Source organism: Mytilus edulis, chromosome 5 (assembly GCF_963676685.1).
Source record: "Mytilus edulis chromosome 5, xbMytEdul2.2, whole genome shotgun sequence".
Taxonomy (NCBI): Eukaryota; Metazoa; Mollusca; class Bivalvia; order Mytilida; family Mytilidae; genus Mytilus; species Mytilus edulis.
In genome coordinates, this window is record NC_092348.1 from 39853505 (window position 1) to 39875466 (window position 21962).

At 32.9% G+C, this 21962-nt stretch overlaps 1 protein-coding gene across 4 annotated transcripts in view; it reads left to right on the forward strand.

Moving 5' to 3' along the window:
• The first annotated feature begins 280 nt into the window (after nt 1-280).
• The window catches only part of LOC139523659 (guanine nucleotide-binding protein G(o) subunit alpha), a 43675-nt gene continuing 21993 nt past the window's right edge, over nt 281-21962 (forward strand). The window contains exons 1-4 of one of the 4 annotated variants that reach the window (XM_071317842.1): nt 281-372; nt 3691-3827; nt 4105-4147; nt 19142-19283. In XM_071317842.1, the coding sequence (XP_071173943.1) occupies nt 344-372; nt 3691-3827; nt 4105-4147; nt 19142-19283 (351 nt within the window). In that variant the 5' untranslated portion in view covers nt 281-343. Of the gene's footprint in view, nt 373-2467; nt 2517-2792; nt 3828-4104; nt 4148-19141; nt 19284-21962 lie in introns of those variants that run through there. The other 3 variants (XM_071317844.1, XM_071317845.1, XM_071317843.1) reach the window with 3 other exon arrangements.

A 21962-nucleotide genomic window follows, 5' to 3' on the forward strand; every position in this document is an offset into this window, starting at 1 on the left:
ACCCGATATTTTGCAGATGTTACCAGTATTGCATTAATGTGTTCTAGTCATAAATATGCACGAAATATTTGCCACTTGACGTAAAGCAAATATCAATTCATCAATCAATCCATATAAGATGATAGACCCGGCTTATTTTTTATTCTTTGATGATAATTTTTTAAAATTTATAATAGCAGAAAGATAAGATGCATTGTTATATGTGAACCGAATCAAAATAAAACTTTCGCTTACGTATTTAGATCTTTTCAACAGGTACGGACACCTATAAGTGAGTAGTTTTCATGTCCACAATACATCAAATCAAGCTAGTAAATTGTCTGTGCTAATTTAATAGAAGAAAATGAACAGGGCATTAGAGATCAGTGGTAGGTTTGTATCAGTCTTTGTATCATAAATATCATATAAAAAGGATAAAAAAAATATGCCCAGACACCAATCAATAAATTGGATGTTTTTAAGGGGGAGTCTTTTAACCGCCTCGGTAGCGCGCTCACCTCGAGTGCGGGAGGTCATGGGTCTGATCCCGGGTGTGAACAGAATCGTTATACATAATTTAAGCGCCTACCCTATATACAGTTGCCTTAGTCATGAAGATAGTCTGGAATCAATCAAATAAAGAATACGGGTTTACCAAATACCATGCATATATAGGTGTACAGCACCTTATTCGAAATTACTAAACTAAACAATCGCATATACCCGAAAATGACTGAAAAGTCAATCTATTATTTAATGATGTGGTCCTGGCCATTCTATGATGGACGTTAAAGGGGACAACAGTTTAAATAATGACTCTCCGCTTTGCAAAGGACACAGAAGAGGGAATATCTGGGTGTCAGTTTAGGATACCTGGTCTTTCTGCAAACTGTCACCTTTAACTAAAGTGCAAGACAACCGTGTTGTATGTGAATAACATGTAAACGTCCTAAATACGCATACAATATTTAATATCAGCTTAAAATGTTAAGCAACTATTACTAAATCAGTTAAAAGATTATTTGCTTGAAAATTGTGTTGACTGGTTCAAAATTCAGTTTTATTCAGGTCGGTACTTTCCGGTAGCGTCGGCGTCAAGTTGTGATCAGTACATTTATCAGTTTTGAATGTGTTTGAATGTGTTTGCATGGTTTACATTTTATCTATTGCCATTGGAATTTCAAAATTATGTTAAATGGAAACATATCTTATATCAATTGTTTGTAGGTAATAAAACTCCAGTTTTAATTTTATATTACATCAAAATAAACATTTCTTTCCCCTTCATTAATTTTACATTTAATGAACAGTGTTAGCATGGTTGCAAACGAATTAAATCTGTGGTTAAGCCTGTTATTTAAGGATATCAAGACATATTTAAAATATCTATAAGCATAAAATTAGTTTTGCCACGACAATATCTTAAGATTCCCATATATTCATTTCATGTTAGTTTGTTGATGATGTAATGAAATTTTAGGGAAACATGGCTATTGTCACGGAAAAATAACATTAACAGTCCCAATTTTTATTGCACCAGATGCACATTTCGAAAATTAATGTCTCTTCGTTGATACTCGATGCCATATTATTTTAAAAGTCCAAAACCCAATACAAAAGTATTGCAAAAACTGGACAAGTATGAGGGAGCAGTGGCGGATCCAGGGGGGGGGGGGGTTCTGGGGGTGCGCACCCCCTTTATTTTTGCCGATCAATGCATTTGTATCGGGACATATGTTTTGCACCCCCTGCACCCCCCTTTGCCCTGGGTTAGCACCCCCCCCCCTTTCGAAAATTCCTGCATCCGCCCCTGGGGAGATACATTTCTTAATTTAGAATAATTTCTAAATTTTATAATATAGAATATTTAAATAGAAAAATATCTTTTAACATTGTTTGTTGCATAGCATCAAAATTCTTGATTAATCTTATGAAATCTTGCCTTAAAGGTTTTGTTTTTTATACTTTAATATTCTTAGTTTTTATATTTTTTCTACACTAAAAATTTGCGTTCATTTATTGACATTTTAAAATGCACCCTTAAAATGTAAGAATTTAATACAACAACAAAAAACAACTACTTTGTGGGTCAGTACAGATTAATATTTTATAAAACTGCATGCATTACTCTTCTTTTTATCCTTTCCAGTTTTCTGTCAAATATGTGTATCATCTGGCCATGGGTCCAAACATTCCCAAGGATAAGTAGGTTTTTATCAATATATTTATTGACGTTAAACATTTCTATATTTACATGAAAATATAGCTTGTTTGTAAATCAAAGGCTCGTGGGAATCTTACCTAATTCGAGGTACCGTAAATTTGATGCGTCTTTCTGATCCGAGTACGAAATTTCAAAATGCCAAATGTGAGTTTTCTCTATAATTGCGTCAAAGATCTCTCGTTTTTAGGGACCTATTTTTAGATTTATAAATAAGGAAATATATCTTTTGTTACGTATACCTGTGTGTCCTCGTTATTTCAGAAAAACTTAGTTTTTAATAGTTAATAAGGAGGATTGTATGTCACTTTAACTGGTAGAGTACAATACTTTATTCCAAATAAGGCATAATAAGGCTTACTGTCGCCTAAGCGTTTCTTACCACTGCTGTGGTATATACTCAGTATACTTACTTTTACTTATATGCGACCTTCCAAATTATGGAAAGTTAAATTGAGTGTTAAAACATTACGATTTTAAAAACAAAATTCTTATAATTAACTAATTTTCTGTCAGATCAAATGCGATAGTCACACCTTTTTATTAATTATCCATTCATGTATTGTGTTCATTCATCAATTAGTAGATTGCATTTAACACCAGGTGGCGTTAGTTCTACATTTATTAAACTTATCGATCTGCGGCATCTGTCAACTAGTTTTAATGACCAAACACACAATTAAATTATTTCCACCAGCTGTAGAGACATAACATTTTTCTCTCATTAAGTTTTCCATATATTTACACGTGAAAATGTACGCATAAATAGACATCGCCTTAGAAAATTGATTTCACAGGCAGTGGCACCGCCCAATCAGCATCATCAGCTACCTGTGTTCGTCTGCTGATGTTATCTACAGACAATTCATTTTGTATGCTACAAGATTTCCAAGGTATACTGAAGAAACGCGTGTTTAATATTCGATTAACAGTTTAAAGACAAAAAGTTGACATTGATTTTTATGCATTTTTAGCAACGGAGGCTGCGGATTAATGTATTAAAAGCCCGTGCGCGGACTGACGTCACTTAGTAACCCCCATAACAGAAAAGATATCTGCACAACGAAGCGATCGATTTTTACATTGGATGGTAGCAAGTTGCCGCATATTTAAACAGGCTTTGTCGTGTGGCTTGTTTGCATCTATGAAACCGGTATATGGGTAGCCATTTTGTTGATGAAATATTTAGCCGGAGATATGCTTTAGCTAAAAATATATGAAGTTTTCATACATGTCCGTGTTTTTACCGGCATCGCTAAAACGGTGTGATGAGTAAGGTAGTTGGATGTAAATACGAGAGGTGATTCTGTGAGTCAATCGCTTTTACTTGTATATTCAATGAATATATGATAATAACGAATTATTTGGATTGTACTTAAAATATATTAATACACCACATTGTTTGGTTTTTAACAATTCCATCTCTTTAGAGCTTGAGCATACATATCAGGCTCAGGGGTGGAATACATCGTTAATTAAAGGATTTTTAGATTAAAGACGTGCATAAAAATGGGGTGTACTATGAGTGCAGAGGATAGGGCGGCCCTTGAGAGAAGTAAGGCCATAGAGAAAAATTTGAAAGAGGATGGTATCCAAGCTGCGAAAGACATCAAATTACTGCTTCTAGGTAAGAATATTATCGTATTTTAATGTTAATTATGCTTGATAATCGAAAATGAACAGATATGGATGTATATTTGCTGACATTTTGGAATTTGATTTATGCATATAGTGGTCGCCATTTTGAATTGTGTGGAAACTATAATATTAATTATGAAGAAGCGGTATTATTGATGTATTATGGCCGAACAGATTGATGATAAAGCTTTGTGTTTGTACATTATATATACACATATTGATGTAAAAATAGAATTGCTTATAATTAACATTTTATCTCTCTACAGGGGCCGGCGAATCTGGAAAAAGTACTATCGTTAAACAGATGAAGTAAGTTAAAGCTACATTAGTATGTGATGGGCTAAGGAGGAAATACTACGGATTTCCTATCATATGGGGGCGCAATAAGGGATAACATTATACTATTGATGGCTTAAGTATTTAATTCATAATAAGCTTACATTTTTTAATACAATCGTACCCAAATCAAGTATTTATAACATATTGGAATACCTTTTTTTTTAAATTTGAGTTGATAGTGGATTTGCAGGCTTGTATACGTCTCAGGGATATGTATTGAGGACGTTTTTTTTTTTAAAGATATTTAGACTATCCATGCGTATGATACTATCAGTCTAATACTGAAGTATGATTCACGATTTAATGTTTTAATGTTCAAAGGTATAATATTGGGTATATTTGATAGAGGAAACTAAAATGACACATTAAAGGTGGTAACTCTTTATAGTCACTTAGGATATGAAAGACTTGAGAAGAGATGACACTCAACAAGTCTTTCGTTATATATGGTACTTGTACACATGGTACATGCATGAAATTTCAATGACTTTAGATGAAATAAGTCGTAGATATTCGGATGAATAAAGTCGTATTTATTTGAATTATATGAGATGAATCATGATTGATTCTGCTGCTTTGAATATCTGGTCTAGGAATAAAGGTGCATACTAGTAATAGATATTATAGATTAGTCCTATCAAGGATTTAAGGTGGGGTAGGCAGAGGAAGATTAAAGCTTTTAACTTAACTTTTTTTCTTGGACTTCAACACTAGTCCTAGTACCAGATGGGTGTCTGATTTATGTCGAATTTTTACAAACTTTGTTCTATTGGACAGAGTTATTATTTTTGAATGAAGAACTTGACAAACTGGAGGAGATCGATTCAAAATACTCCACAATGACACTCGTGTCAAATTGCTTTCAAACATCATGTGTATCATGGATGCACCATCAAGTCCATCTCATTGATATAAACTCGTATTTTTCATTGATGCTTTTTACAGATTTTGACTGGTTCCGATCTCTTTAAAAAATTATATACTATCAATCATTTAAATCTCCGACCGTGTCACACCCTCATGGGTCATGAGTCAAGGTCATTAAAACCCGTCCACTCTCATCATCATCATTTAAAACAAATTCTCAATTTGCGAAATGAATATACCAATCCAATATAGTATGAACTACTGTAGATGAACCAGTCTTATTTGACAACATCAAATTTAATGATATAAGAATGAATGAAAGGAGACGTGTGATAGACAGCAACCCAGCAGCAACAAAATGATAAGATACAATACAACAGAGGGGTACACTTGTACATATAGGTTATCAGTGAAGTGTCTGAAATTTGTCTAGCTCTTAAGTCCCCTCGAAATAAGACAATTTTGAAATGAATGACAAGATCAAAGGTCGAAAATAACTAGGATGTTTGTAAACATAGAACCACTGATAAGGTTTTTGACTTCATACAGATGGATTGGAAAAAAAAATAAATGTCTCTTAGTCTTTTTCCGCGTAAATGTTTAATCCCAAATCGCATGCTTTTCGTTGAACAAGACCAATGGGAATAAAGAGCTTTATTTGTTACGTAACAAAAATCAATTTGGCGATCACGCCCATTACATATTAGAATGCATATACTTAAAACGATGTTGAAGTTCAAATTGCTATTTTCAAATAACAACATTATAAAATAAAAGAATTGTATTACATTAATACCAAATCTGTATTATTCCAGCCATATAGATTTATCAAGCTTACTGACAAAGATCAACAAAGGTTCGCTGGACTCCAATGCATATTTTTTCTTGCTTTAATGTGAACTATACACACGACGTCTTTTCTATAAGTATTTTTTAAAAGTAAAATGAGAATAAAGATATGATATATAATTCCTTACAATACTCAAACCTTTTATGTAATTATCTACAAATAATTATCCTGGTCTACACAAAAAATATTGTTTACAATATTTTTCTGTCAGAGTGATTGCCTTGAAAATGACATCATTGACATTGTTTTGTCTTTGTTTGTTTATATACGAGAATGGAAAACTGACAAAAGACACTTAAATTATCAGCTAGTGTGAAATCACGTTCCCTATATTTAAAAAATTTAAGCATAAAAAATTTGACCTTTAGTAATATAAACAAAAACATCCAAACACTTCCTTTAAATAGTCATAGTTATGTGACAAACAGCACTGTCAATTGTTAATAATCTTATATTTATTTACAACAGCTCTACACATGTGTATTATATATTGAATGGTTGAAATGAATTTAGATTTGCATAGAGGTGTTAAAGTAAACATTTTAAGATTCAAAACAATAACGAAATATTATAAGACTTCTAGGCTGATATGGTGTCAAACAAAAATCAATTATACCTCTATTCGGGCTTTCGGTTTCTTTCACTTGGGAATAGAAAATTAGGAGTATATGTAATTTCACAGACACCATGTCTCTGATCAATGCTTCAACAACCCAACAATGATTATTATGCAAAACAATCTTATTATTATGAGATCAAAATTCTATTTTAATAGACAAGCGTCAAGCTCTGAATCACACTTAGTCAAGAAATGATGTAAATGAACAAGGGCTACAGATGATAATATGAAAACAAACATTGGTTGTCCGTCTCCCTCGAAAAAATACAACAACAACCATCATGACATGGTTCTGACCTTTAACTTCACATTAATATGACATACTTGACGAGGGACAAAGATAAAGACCTTATAATATCTAGTCTCAAGTCCAAGAGTTGACATTGTATTACATTTAAAAACAGTTGCAATTTTAAGAAGTTGTTTTATGATGAAATTGCTTGAAAGGAATTTTGTGATTATGGTCTATTTTCATGTCCCATAAATACTATTTTTTTCTTTCTAACTCCAAGGAGATGTCAAACAATTTGAATGCATTTAATTTCAATGTACATTTAACATGTATAAGTAGTCTAGTAAACAATCTATATCGTCTTTACAGAAGCCTCTATGACATGTACGAGGGGATATGATAGAAACAATAAGTCAATAACATATCGTTAGAAAGCAATGTAAACGTATAACAACATCTGCTTCACTCCACACGACATTAAAACATGCATGGTTTATATCGTGAATCAGCGACCCCCTTTTTTTTCTCGTTTCCGCTTGAGTCTGAAATTTTTATTGTCATTCATCACATAGTGTTGTTCACTTGGTATTATTATTATTATCACTACTTGGCTTTGTATTAAAAATGTTTAAAGTTATTGTTTAAAAACAAATACTGTTCATCCCCTTGTGGGGTACCCCATTCCAATTTTTTTTTAGCTTGTGACATTCTTTACATCTCAGAAATTATTTGATTCATTTTACTGAAACATAAAATATGTCATTGATATTGCCGAATTAGTGTGATGTTTGGTAAATTTAACTGCAAAGAAGCAGGGCTGATATGCATACCATCACTTAAATTAAGATATTATAATTATAGATGCGTGGAATATCCAATCAAGGGTATTTATCATGCTAATTCATCGTAGAACATGTAGAAAAATCCGTCCGTTCGGAACAAATCTTGACCCTAGGTAGTTTTATGCATGCGTTCCCAGACTTTATAACCTGTTTTTTTTTCAACGAAAACGGTTGTATAGACCAGTATTGTATGTATCATATAAACGATACAACAAAGAGAGAAAAACTTCCTGTTAACAAGATTATTATCGTTATCAGAATCATTAAGGTTTATGTACCCTTCTGTAGCCATTTTTGTACGAATTTTTCAAACCTCAATTGTATCAAAACTAAAGATATAATAAATAATAGAGATAGGCCATTTAGTACATGTTCCAAGGGGAAACTTGATGCAAAGCATTATTTTTTACTGTTTCATTGCATTTGATAGAAAAAGAGGACTTTGTGGCAAATAAATCAAGATTTTTATAGAAAATCCACAGCCTTTAATACAGAGATTTTTGTTATAAAATTTGAAACATAAATTACTCACTTGATTTTCTATGATGTGCTAGTGTTTATTTTTTACAAAAAGTTCTAAGTAACCTGTAAATTCCAAAACACCTCGTGCTGAGTCACTAAAGTCGAGCGCACCCTAAAAGGTGTACTTGATTTTGGCCATATTTATACTTGTCTTAACCAATAACTACATTTATAAACTTGTTTTAAGGAAATCAATGCTAGCACTGCATGTAATAATCCTATATCTATCAGTCATCAAATTGCCAAATATGAGAGTACAAGGATAAAGGCTGTGGATTTTCTATAAAAATCTTGATTTATTTGCCAAAAAGTCCTCTTTTTCTATTAAATGCAATGGAACAGTAAAAAATAATGCTTTGCATCAAGTTTCCCCTTGGAATATGTACAAAATGGCCTATCTCTATTATTCATAATATCTGTAGTTTTGATACAATTGAAGTTTGAAAAGTTCGTACAAAAATGGCTACAGAAGGGTACATAAACCTTAATATCACAAGAAAAGAGTCAAACGTCCTGTTGAAAAGAAGAAATTTAAAACTCTTGTTCAAAAGATACATATATCTCCTTCCTCCCTTTACACTTTTTACAATGCGTACGAAAAATATGAATCTCGTATTACAATGTTACAAATGTACCCCATGTATCTCTTTGCCGCGTGCATTTTTCAACTTGATAATGACTACATACACGTATTTAAATGAGAAATAAATTTACTTACTAAAAATGTCTGTTCAAAAAAGAATTTTACAAGTATTGTTTGAGGCGACAATCAATTGATCTACAAAAATATCTTAGCTTTCTTCGTTTTGGTCCTTGACCCTTGACTTTAATTTAGTGACGGAATACTCACTTGATGAATATTTAATGACCATGTTAAAAAGATAGTACATGATAAAGCCGTGCATATATGTTAAGTTGGTGCAGTACTACCATTACAGGAATTGTAAATCGACTGATTGGTTTGTGAGTGCTTAACGTCCAGTGGCAATTATTTCATGCACATATGTCAGGACGACAAACTATTATAGCTGGGTTTTCCAAGAGAGACTACAGAGAAGAGGAGCGGAAATTTTTGCCTTGCAAAGAGTTGTCATGAGTTTTTATTTAACTTGTCATAAAGAGCGTAGCATTTTTTATATACGAGGCATAGGCTCTAGTGTCACCATTCCGACTAGACGTGCACAACAAAAGCCATTCCTCCTTGTATACCTGACGTCACTCCTGAGGTCTATACCATGCAGTGTAGACTGAATGAGCGAACGTCTTACCTATTTTTAACTGCAGTTGCATTTTTCATGTTTTATTAGATGTGGATAGTAATACCATTTTTGATTTTCTGTGCCATGTATATATAAACCATATTTTGTTGTCTTATCAACATATGTCACACACCTAGAATTTTCCTTTCGGTTAAAAACTCATAACAGACACCTACCAGGCTTATGATTCAGTACGCAAGACGCGAATTCCGTCTAAATGAGACTTTCAGTGCCGATCAAATCAAAACAGTTGACAGACCAAAAATTCAAAAAATGGTTTTTGCAAATCAGATTGAAACCATCTATGTATGTACAGGACTGACCAGTCAATATAAGACCGGAAATGAAGAGACAAGTTGAAAATCTATAGGGACCATCCATTCATTAATGGCGGATTTTAAGATTTATATAAACGTTGCACACGGTATTGGTACGAATTGTATTTAGCTATATAGTTTCAGAGGCGGATTTAGGGGGAGGGCAGTTGGGAAAAAATTTGGTTGCTTATATAGGGAATCACTGAAGCGTGACTGGAGCGGGGCCCCTCTTAGGGCAGTCAGTGGGCCCCCAAATTTCTCGATCCGCCACTGAGATTATCATAAAAATTATTGCGTTATCTGGTCAGGTCGATGAAATGGTTGAAAAATAACTGGAAAAGAGGAAAGAAAAATGGAACTTAAGTCCAGGAAGAGAGGAAGGAAAAGGGAAAAATAAAATGAATGACAAAACCAGCACTTCGCTATGATTAATATATAAAATGTCCGACTTAGCTTGTTTAAGTTCACAAACAAGAGTTAAATGAAATCAGTCAAAATAAACCAAAAGAGTATGTATAGATTTTGCTTTTTTCCAAAAGTACCATGCAAAACCTATTTCCCAGTGAAATAACAGTAAATTGTTACAATTTCTAACTCTTGAATTAAATTCACAGAAAATTTATACACACTCATCGTCCGTACATGATATTGCAAAAAAAGGGGGAGGGGTTTATTTCCCCTTGACAACATGTCTATATAAAAGCATAAATAACTTTGTATTCAAAATGAAATTATTTATGTATTTTGGTAAGTAACATTACTTTAAATTGTCCAGTTTTTACTCGCATATCCTCCGCTGTACAGTCCGGTTACGCTTTTTATTTCTTTTTCAAAGATCGATTTAGAAACAATTAATTCCAGTTTAACCTTTATTAAAACAAATAAGTACATATATACTACATTTAACCATAGCGGAAGAGTGTCTATGTTTTGGAGGGGTAATGTAGTTTAATGAAACAGAGACAGACTGGTTAGTCACGAGTGGTGTACGTAGGAAAAGGAAATAGTACAGCTTAATTTAACTAAGTAAATGTGACAACTTTAATAATACAAATAATGGAATAGTACTGCTCATGCACTTATTTTATCTTATAAACCAGGCGCGGTTCCAATCATTTTGAAAAGAACACACGGAAGTAATCGGCCCATATCCTTTGTCTTTAATCGAGAGAAGAAAAAGGGGGGGGGGGGGGGTCTAACCCCTGAAAAAATCATTGGATCGGCAAATTGAAAATGTAACAACTTTTATCATAGATATAATCATTATAATGGAATTGTACGAAATCGATGATGATTTTCTTCCTCGATCCTTGTACAAAGATTTGAAATTGATAATGATAACTTCACATACTTCGTTTAATCAATGTATATGTTCTTGTCATTAGAACTTATTTGCACATGGTCAGATAAATGTCTGTATATAGTTTAACTGTACCCGTTTATCTGATAGAATATATCATGCCACCACGTGCTGATTTCAGCGATATGGATGTTGCAATCAATGCAGACGACTTTACAAAGCTGCTAATCAATTTCAATGATTCATGTAAATTGATTAAAATGAAATAAATAATTTCTGTATTATCAACTGAAAATATAGAGATGGTAATCTGATTCATACGGGCTACAGGTACGATATTATGGCATGTTTCATTCAAATTTGATAAAATTATAAAAAAACGGATACGAGGCTGGAGATCAATATTGTGTGTAACTATACATCAATACGGAGTTGGTGCCAGGGAACAGATGTCTGGCGTTAATTATATGCTGCCTGATCGATTATTGGTCTCGGAAATCGATCACCAGGCAGTTGACACGTTCATTCTGTCACAAACAGTTATACATAACGAGTATCATGTTCAACAGTTAGCCGTCCCATCAAAGAGGGCCCCCGTCAAATGTAGACGGAAGTAAGGGTTTGTTACTCTCCGAAATCCTTACTATAAATAAGTTCATTCTTCAAGGGTACACAATCCCATCCCTCCCGATCTTAATTACTAGACATTGTTTTACAGACAAACTCTGACTGGACTACAGTTGTGATCGGCATGACCCACCTTTTTAATAACTCCTTGAACATTGATTATATGTCAATAGTGTAATTACCATCATTGGGATTTTGTTTTTAAGTTCCCTGTTAATTAATGCAGAACTGTCCACTTGAGATTTCCATGAAGCCATGGTTGGATCGTTGAAATCCTTGACTTATTTAACAGATATTTTAAACGTGCATCATTGGTCATTTGAAGTATTCATGTTGTGAAAAAAATAGGTTCTTGTGGACAGGACAATTTTTGTCTAGTCCCCCCTTTTATTTCCAAAATCCGTGTTTTCGGAGTTTAACCCTGCGTTTTTCTATAGTATACGATCAGAAGTATACTACAAATAACTTGTATTTACAATTTTCTATCAATTCCAAGTTTTCAATCCACAGCGGTCACTGATATAAGATAAAAGAGAGATATTGGGAGTGACTTGTTTCCTTTTCGATCGTGAATTTCACCGAGTTAATATCTCTTGTCACCAAATTTCATTTATTATTGGATTCGTATTGATCATAAGAATTTCGCCGTGATGAGGGACTGTTTTACCTTCCCAAAACTCCGCTGTCATTCTCTGTTGAAATTCAAATGTATTTTTGAAGACTTTGTTTGTCTTTTTATCATGTTCGTCATTGTTTTAGACAAGTCTTTCTTCGTATACTTCTGATCAGTGGCGGATCCAGAAATTTTCATAAGCGAGAGCCCACTGACTTTTGAAGAGGGGGCCTGCTTCTGTCAAGCCTCGGTGATTCCCTATATAATCAACCATTTTTTTCCAGAAAGCGGTGGAGTTTTGTTATGACCATTTTAACTTATAAGTTTGGGGCTATTTTTGGAAAGTTAACAAAAATAGCGTATCTATCATTCTGCTAACATATCCATCTTAATTAAACTTAGGTGAAACCTCAAATGCATGGGAAGTAAGAAAGTTCAAGGAAGCTCCAGGAATGCGTTCAAATTCAGATGCGATCCAGGATTTTGAAAAAAGGGGCAATCTATGTAAGGAGTAGAAAATGTAAAAAGTGTTAGCATTATTCGTTTAACCATGCATATATGTGACTCCCTAAAGGAATTGGGTCCCCTGTCCCCCTTAAATCCGTATCAGTAGTTTTCTGATTTTTCATTATCGTTTCCAGAATACAGATATTGTTTCAGTCTTATCTCAATGAGGTTGTAAAGTTGCTACAAATCGATTTCTACCATTGAAGAGATTTACTCCTGAATTGTCTATTTATAGGATTATTCGATCCGTATATCTACGAAAAGAAGATAACTTTGCTTGACATCAATTTCAGATATCTTGACGTCATAGACTTCGGTTTTTCGTGTATGACTCTATAATATTTGTGTCATTCACATCACGTCGACAGAAAATATAAATAGGAAAAATAATGCAATTTTGTCGCACAATACGTCATGTATTGTCAAAAAGAATGCACCGAATATCTGAATGATATATTCTGTTTCCTATAATTAATCCAGCTTCATGTATACATCAGGTCCCAAAGTCTTATCTTTCATCTGTCTCCAAAAGAATAATTATCTAAAAGGTATATGTTTTAACATGGTCTGCACATGGTTTGCAAAAGGAGAGACATATTATAACACTTATCATTGGCGAATCCACAAATTTCAGAAAAATAGGTATGGGCAATGACTGGCTAACATGTGACCCGCTCCAGTCATGCTTTAGTGATTCCCTAAATAATCGACCAATATTTTTTCCACAAAGGGGGGGGACTAATTCCCCTGGAAAACCCTCCTAATCTGCCTCTGCTAAGTATGATTAGTCCTACCCAAGATGAATTAATTGAGGGTAACAAGAATCGTGATATTAAAACAAATATTGTTAATTTCTGTGTCATTTGGTCTCTTGTGAAGAGTAGTCTCATTGGCAATCATACCACATCTTCTTTTTTATATATCTTTGTCAACACATTTTTTTTCAAGGAACGGCATGTGTAAGCCTGCATGGCATTGTTATACACAATATTTAAAGAAGTGGATGGTGATCTTATATTTGTAAGATGCGTTTTTTTTCTGCATGACTTTTTACATTTATTTCACAAATTTCAACCATGGACGCTAACCAACCACACAAAATCTTTTAACTTAAAAAAAAAACAATTCTTGTTAGACGGATATTATTTTTAAAGTCATATGAAACCTCAAATTAAAAAAAAAATATGCATATGTTTTTTATAACTAAATGGATAGTTTTCATTATACAACTTATGTTCATATACTTTTTTCTGAGGAAAATTCTTTAATTTGTCCACATTTAAAAGAAGTTTGCTTATTTTTAATTGCTTGCTTCCAGGAAGCAATTATCCGACATATTTTCCGTATGCATGCATAGTGACCTGAGCGTGACCCTCTTCGTAAAATCCGGTGATCGCAATACGCATGGACTCTGTCATTAAAATAAACAATAATCTCAATACCCATGCTTTTTGTTATTTGTTTACAATAAAGTGACAATCGGTAAACTTCGGCTTCAAAACACGGCATTTAATGAGCTGCCATATTTGTTAAATCATAACAGACAGAGAGAAAAAAAATGAGGATTATACAATGCATTTGCGTAAAAAAGGATAAAATCGTGCACAGAGGACTAAGTTTATGATATATACATGCATTGGTTCAAAAATTGGATAAACATTATTTTCATTACTCACTCGTTTCTTATGACTTTAAATGTTTTTAGAAATGACGGATATTATTTTAGATGTCTTCAGAAATAAGGCTAAAAACAATTTCAAAAATAGATTCAGGAAAATAAATTAATTTGAAATATCATGTAACGATGTTGCACAGAAAACAGACATGGATGTTATTACAAAGATAGGAAAAACTTATTATAGAAAAATATCATGTTTTATTATATTTTGATCTATACATAGTCAATTTTCTATAAATATATTCATGCTCTTTGGAAATAGAAATTCTTCGTTTCCAATCAAGTTAAAAAGAAAATAGATAAAGTGCAATCGGTTATTTTAAGAACGGGTTTCAACTTTAATAAACCTGAATATATGACATTGGAGGAAACTTGTTTTAAGTAGATTTTTAAATTGAAATTTAACAAGTACAGAAAAGTAAAATCGTATACACGTTTCAGTATCCAACAAATATAGACTCAATTATTTTATTCTTATGAAAGATAGCATACATCTATAGTACGGAAAAGTGCGAACCAAGAAATTGCTGAATATGTATGCAGCGGCGGATCCACGGGGGGTGGTGGTGGGCGGGGGTTGGAACCCCCTTTTTGGGGGCGATCAATGTATTTGAATGGGGACATGTGGTTGGAACCCCACCCCCTTTGTCCTGGGTTGGGACCCCCCCTTTTCAAAATGGCTGGATCCGCCCCTGTGTATGCAAACAAATGAAAGGTTTGAAATGTGTTCTTTGCTATAACCGATGAAAGGATGATGATTGGTGTTCTATGCAAACCAATGAAAGGTTGATATGTGTTCTTTGCTATAACCGATGAAAGGATGATGATTGGTGTTCTATGCAAACCAATGAAAGGTTGATATGTGTTCTTTGCTATATCCGATGAAAGGTTGATGATTGGTGTTCTATGCAAACCAATGAAATGATGATTGGTGTTCTTTGCTATAACCGATGAAAGGATGATGATTGGTGTTCTATGCAAACCAATGAAAAGTTGATATGTGTTCTTTACTATAACCGATGAAAGGATGATGATTGGTGTGCGATGCAAACCAATGAAAGGTTGATATGTGTTCTTTGCTATAACCGATGAAAGGATGATGATTGGTGTACTATGCAAACCAATGAAAGGTTGATATGTGTTCTTTGCTATAACCGATGAAAGGATGATGATTGGTGTTCTATGCAAACCAATGAAAGGTTGATATGTGTTCTTTGCTATAACCGATGAAAGGATGATGATTGGTGTGCGATGCTAACCGATGAAAGGATGATGATTGGTGTACTATGCAAACCAATGAAAGGTTGATATGTGTTCTTTGCTATAACCGATGAAAGGATGATGATTGGTGTTCTATGCAAACCAATGAAAGGTTGATATGTGTTCTTTGCTATAACCGATGAAAGGATGATGATTGGTGTTCTATGCAAACCAATGAAAAGTTGATATGTGTTCTTTACTATAACCGATGAAAGGATGATGATTGGTGTTCTATGCAAACCAATGAAAAGTTGATATGTGTTCTTTACTATAACCGATGAAAGGATGATGATTGGTGTGCGATGCAAACCAATGAAAGGTTGATTGGTGTTCTTACCCAACCAATGAAAAGGTTGATTGGTGTTCTTACCCAACCAATGAAAAGGTTGATTTGTGTTCTTTGCAAACGGATGAAAGGTTAATTGGTTTTGTGCAAACTTTTAAAATGAATGATTGGCGTTATTTGCTAACAAACGAACGAGTTGAATTGTGTCAGTGCAATGCAAGGTTGATTGTAGCTGCAGAACCGTAGCTCTTAGGTCCTTATGCTATTTTTTGACTATTTGCGGATCTATGGTCCGCAAATAGTCAAAAAATAGCATAAGGACCTAAAAGCTACGGTTCCGCAGCTAGGTTGATTGGGTTTTTTTTTTTCGCAAACAGATGCAAGAAATTGCTGAATATATATGCAGTGGCGGATCCACGGGGGTGGTGGTGGGCGGGGGTTGGAACCCGATGAAAGGATGATGATTGGTGTTCTGTGTAAACTGAAAAATAGGTTGCTTGATTTTATCTGATAACTTGAAAACGTTGCTTTGTGTTCTCTGTAAAGTGATCAAAGGGTTGATTGGTGTTCTTTGATAACCAATATAAGGGTTGATAGGTGTTCTTTGCTAACTGATATAAGATTGATTGGGGTTTGTTGTAAAGTGACAAAAGGATTGATTCGTGTTCATTGTTGATTTGCTAATAGATTCTGAAGATAAATTTATGTTTATAAATATAAACTGGGTGAACAGTTGTACAGATAAATTTTGATAAATTGAGTGGGAGAAAAAAAAAAAAACTACAGATATTGACATCCATCACGTACTCCCAAAAAATGTCATTTCAGAAGATAAGCGGAAATGACCTTCGAGTTGTAGGGAGATGGTCTTTTGAGGGTCAGTGGTTTTTTTTTACAGCGCTGTATTGATTGTGCGTCGTTAGGCAGTGTTTTTCTTTGGAACCATCTGAAGCAAGATTATTGACATAGACAGCTCTCGATTACATTAACTACTAGTATATATGTTAAATATTATTTTAACATGTGTCATAGCACAAGAAATGAGTTAATATATAAACCCGCCACATTACACGCTAAAATGTCTCACGGTGCGGCAAGGCGGGGACATCGTCATTTATTTTTACAAAGCCTTTATAAATGAAATGTTGTACTTACTTAAACAGTATTATTGTTAATTGTAATTCATTGGTGTGTGAACTACTGAAACAGTAAAAATTAGGCCTTTATTGGTCGATATTAGCGGCAGAGATAGCCCACATATTTAAATATCTTGAGAGGTGAAGTTTTAACAAAAAAAAAACATCGCCTTCAAACATTCTGGTTCGAACTTAAACAAGAAATTTTAAGCATTAAACTCTATTTTTTGGCTAGGTTTAAAAAAAATCCCTGATTAACCATTGCATGGTTATTGGTGATTGATTTGCGGATAGTAGGAGCGGTCCGCTACCAATCCGAGTACTAGTATTGATGTTTCCGGCATATATTCGGCACTATATTATAATCATTATAGTCCAGTCAATCTAGCATAAATTTGACCCTAACCCGAAAGTAATTGCAACAGAAGATTTTTAAGTTTTAATCTTTAGCATTATACCCCAAATATACACAGAAAAAAGTCCCATAAAATCTAACTTGAGGAAGACTAAAAAAATCACAATTTAAAATTCCTATGGAGATTTGCATTGAAAAGGGAGATAACTCTTGCAAAAAAGGCAGAAATATCAATAAAATTGATACAAAATTATTACTTTACGGCTTCTATTCAACAGAATGTATTCATTCTTGATTTTTTAGCGGTCTTTAGAGTATAACAAACAACTCTGAAGATGTTTTCATATCTTTTATCAAGCTATAATCTAGATTTCGTAATTCATTAGTTGACCATTTATAGAATTTTTCAACATGTCAAGGTAAAGAATCTCAAATTTAATCAAAATAATTAAGCATGTATTCTTCTTTTTGTGGTTTAAAGTTTCTTTAGATAAGTAAGTTGCTGAAAAAATATAATATACAGATATAAACAATAACAAATTTTGACATTATTTTTTCTAAATGGTCACAAAGCTTCAAATTTGCAATTTCTTTAATGAAAAATGCACAAAAAAAAATAAAACTACCCATAACACTTCGGTTTTGTACATTTCATGAGCAGAAGATTATATAATTTAGTCAAAAACAAACTTATAACCCCATCAAAGTATCATACTTTACATAAATTTCAAGAAAAACAATCAAAAACTGACCAAAAAAGACTCATTTTTGCAAGAGTAGTCTCCCCGTCCAATGTTAATTTCCATAGGAAATTAAAAATGTTGATTTTCAGTTTTCCTCAAGTTAGATTTTATGGGACTTTTTTCTGTGTATATAAAGGGCATAATGCTATAGATTAGAACTAAAACATTTTCTGTTGCAATTAGTTTGAGATTAAATCTTAGATTGACTGGACTATTACTGTTTATTCCCCAACTGTAATGACTTTCCACTACACTAGAATTGTAACTTATGTTGAGAATGTAAACTATATGGGAAACTTGGATAAACCTGATAAATGAACAATACATTGTCACGTGTAGGGTTTTTAGGGTTAATCATCTTGGCTTATTTTAGCCTCCCCCTTTATAATATGAAGTGTAAGTAGATAGCATGACAGGGGTCATCAAAATAACTGACAGTAGGTATGGTTTTGATATAAGTCATGACATTTTGTGAGTTAAAAAAAAATGATCTAGGATAAAGCATTTCCAGAAACTCACAATCAGGGACTTTATATACTAACAGGTCAATATATATGTTCCTGCTAACAGTTAGTGTAGACTGTCCTGTAACAAACCAATAACTTAATGCATCTGTCATAAACTGTCAACTTTTAATCTGATTATTCAACCTGTACATCCCCCCCCCCCCCCCCCTTTTTTTCACAAAAAAGAAAATTAATATAAAAAGATTATTACCAGAAACAAGAATTGTTCTGTTGTAGTCGTAAGTTTTCAACCCTTCTTATGCACATACAGTTCAACCAAGCATATGCACACACAGTTTCTTTAACCAGAAATCTTTCATTCAGTTCTGTTCATATGAGCCCTATCTTAATTAGAGTAGAATCTTTTGATGATCCTTTCAACATACTCATTTTAATCTGCAAACAACTAACAGTATATTATATATGTTCTGTTTTTTTTATTCAGAATTATCCATGAAGGTGGTTTCACAAGTGAAGATAACAAACAATATAAACCTGTAGTTTACAGTAACACAATCCAGTCACTGGTGGCCATCATCAGGGCAATGGGAACACTTAATATTCCATTTGGTGAAAATGACCGAGAGGTTTGTATAAATTATCTTTTTTACTTAAAGAAAGTTCAAATATATGTTATTTCAGGTACAAAACAACAATCTTAATTATAGTAAGTCAAAAATAAAATCACAACATTACCACACTCTGAAGACAATTCAAAATGGAAAGTCCCTTATCAATTGACAAAATTAAAAGCTCAAATACATCAAAAAATGGATAACAACTGTCATATTTCTAACTTCGTATATATACCTTTAAAAGAACCTGTTTAGAACACCCAATTTCAGATTACTTTATGTAATATGTAGTTTAATTTAACCCCTGCATTTAAAGTCATAAAACTTGTTCACTCATAAATGTTTCAAAAAATAAACATTGAAATTCAATTCATATAGAACTTCAAAAGTGGATCAAAATGTCTATTGTTGTAAAGACCTTACAATAACAAGTTAAAACATTATAAATTCTGTAATTTTTTAATATGTTTTATGTTATAAATTATTGCCTTTCATCATTTTGTTCATTTCAAAGATTTTCAGACAATTATTGATCTCCTTGTCTTTGTTTCCTTAGAAGTTTAATTACAAAGAAGAACAAAAATTCCAATCTTGTTCTTCAAAATATGATAAGAGCACAGGCGGATCTAGAAATTTTCATAAGTGGGGGCCCACTGACTGCCAAGGGGGGCCGCTCAGTCACGCTTCAGTGATTCCCTATATACATAAGCAACCAAATTTTTTTCTAAAAAGGCGGGGCCCGGGCCCCCCCTAAATCCACCTCTGAAGAGATTTGAACATTGGTAATCTACTGTTGTTTCTCTGATATATGGTTGATTAGAATGTTGAGCCACCAAACTTTGAGTGAAGTTATATTCAAAGAATCGAACTTTTTGCAGACAGGTCTGTTCAAATGAATTTTTTGGCACAATCTGTTTGTTTATTTATGACTGGTAAATTTAATTTAATTCCCTTTTATCAGACATTGGTCTTTGCTGAAAAGCATTAAAACATAACTTTAGAGTTTAAGCAATTAATCATTTTCTCTTTTGATATTTAACCTTTCGTGGATTTTGTGTAAACTATATTAAGTAAATGCTGTACACATCTTCCTCGGCAACTAAATATAGATATTCTACCAGATCAATATAGATTTGTGTTTAATACAACAAGTAGTTGTGTGTGTCTTCTAAGGAAAAATCAATAGTCAGCTTTACATTGCAATTGTGTATCCTTGATGCTTCAATATAGTTATAATACACTATTATCTGTTTTTCTAATGATTTACGAATTCTTGATATCGTTACATACATATTTTGTCTACAACATTCTTTTGATGATGCTCAAATGATCAAATTCATTTAAATATACATATGATTATCTGTTGGAAACATCAGCGCTTATGGATTTTAAAGCAACTTCATCTTGCTAATATCTGTCTCGCAGTCGATATTCTATGTTCAATTGGCAATGTACATTTAAAAGAGGATAAGGCTTGTCATGCCATGATATGGGGTGGGTGGTAGTATAAGTCTATTATAAAGAAAAGTTTTTCAGGAATTACTAGATGATCTATAAATCTGGAGTTTGTCTCACAATTTTTAAATAAATTAAAGGGGGGATATGAAAATAACAGTACATTTAAAAGAAGATAATGTTGGTCATGCCATACTATGGGGTGGTTGGTAGTATTATTCTATCAAAGAAATGATTTTCTTGAATTATTATATAATTTTGGAATGAATTAAAGGGAGAAAAAAGGGGGGATAACTTGCATTCATTATAAGGTAAAGGGATAGGATTGACAATTACTATAATATAACCCTGGTTAACTAATGAGGGTTTATGGTTGAGATTTTAATTCCTTAAAATGCTGATTGTTACAACCAGGGTTAAAATTCCATTGAGATCAAGGGGTATAAATTATCTAAGCATATCCAGAATTTCTTGATGCCATTTGTGCAGTATGACAATGTAAGAATGTTGTAACTAGGAGTTTTATTTTTTATTTATCAATCAAACATTGTCAAATATAGAATTTAATTTCCTCAGGATAAGTTTTGATTTTTAGAATTAATCCCTTTTAGATTTTTACTTCCTTGTGATCAATTGTTGTTTGGTTTACGTCCAGTGGCTAATATAAACTTCCTCAAGATAAGATTTTACTTTTAAAGTTACCCTATTGATGGTTATTGTTTGTTTGTTGCATAACAGAATTTAAAGCTTAACCTGATTCAGGAAAAAAATCTAATCGCCATGTTTATTATCAACAAATGCTTACAATGTAAATGAATATGTGAATAATTTCCTTATAGATACAGAGGTTCAAGTTTATAATCATTGAGGAAGTTTGGTTTAAAAAATGTAATTTTATCACGGGATAGACCTTCTTGTTGGTTTGGGAAAAATTAACAAAAATGTGGTTATCTGGGTCAAAAATGCTATGGTGTTGTCTTTAAGGACCTATCTGTCCAAAAAACAGGTCATCAGACATCAGGTATAAATTTGCTTCATTTTTCAGAAATCTTAACATGATGATTCAAATTAATGATTCATATTAGATTTTTACAACAATTACTCCTGCTTCATAATGCTTAAGGTGGTAGTGGTCAGCACTTGAAGTTAAAAATTAAAATTTAAAGCATTTTTTATGGGCCAACACTCTAATAATAGGTAAAAGAAATAGATTGTGATGAAAAAAAGTTGTTATTT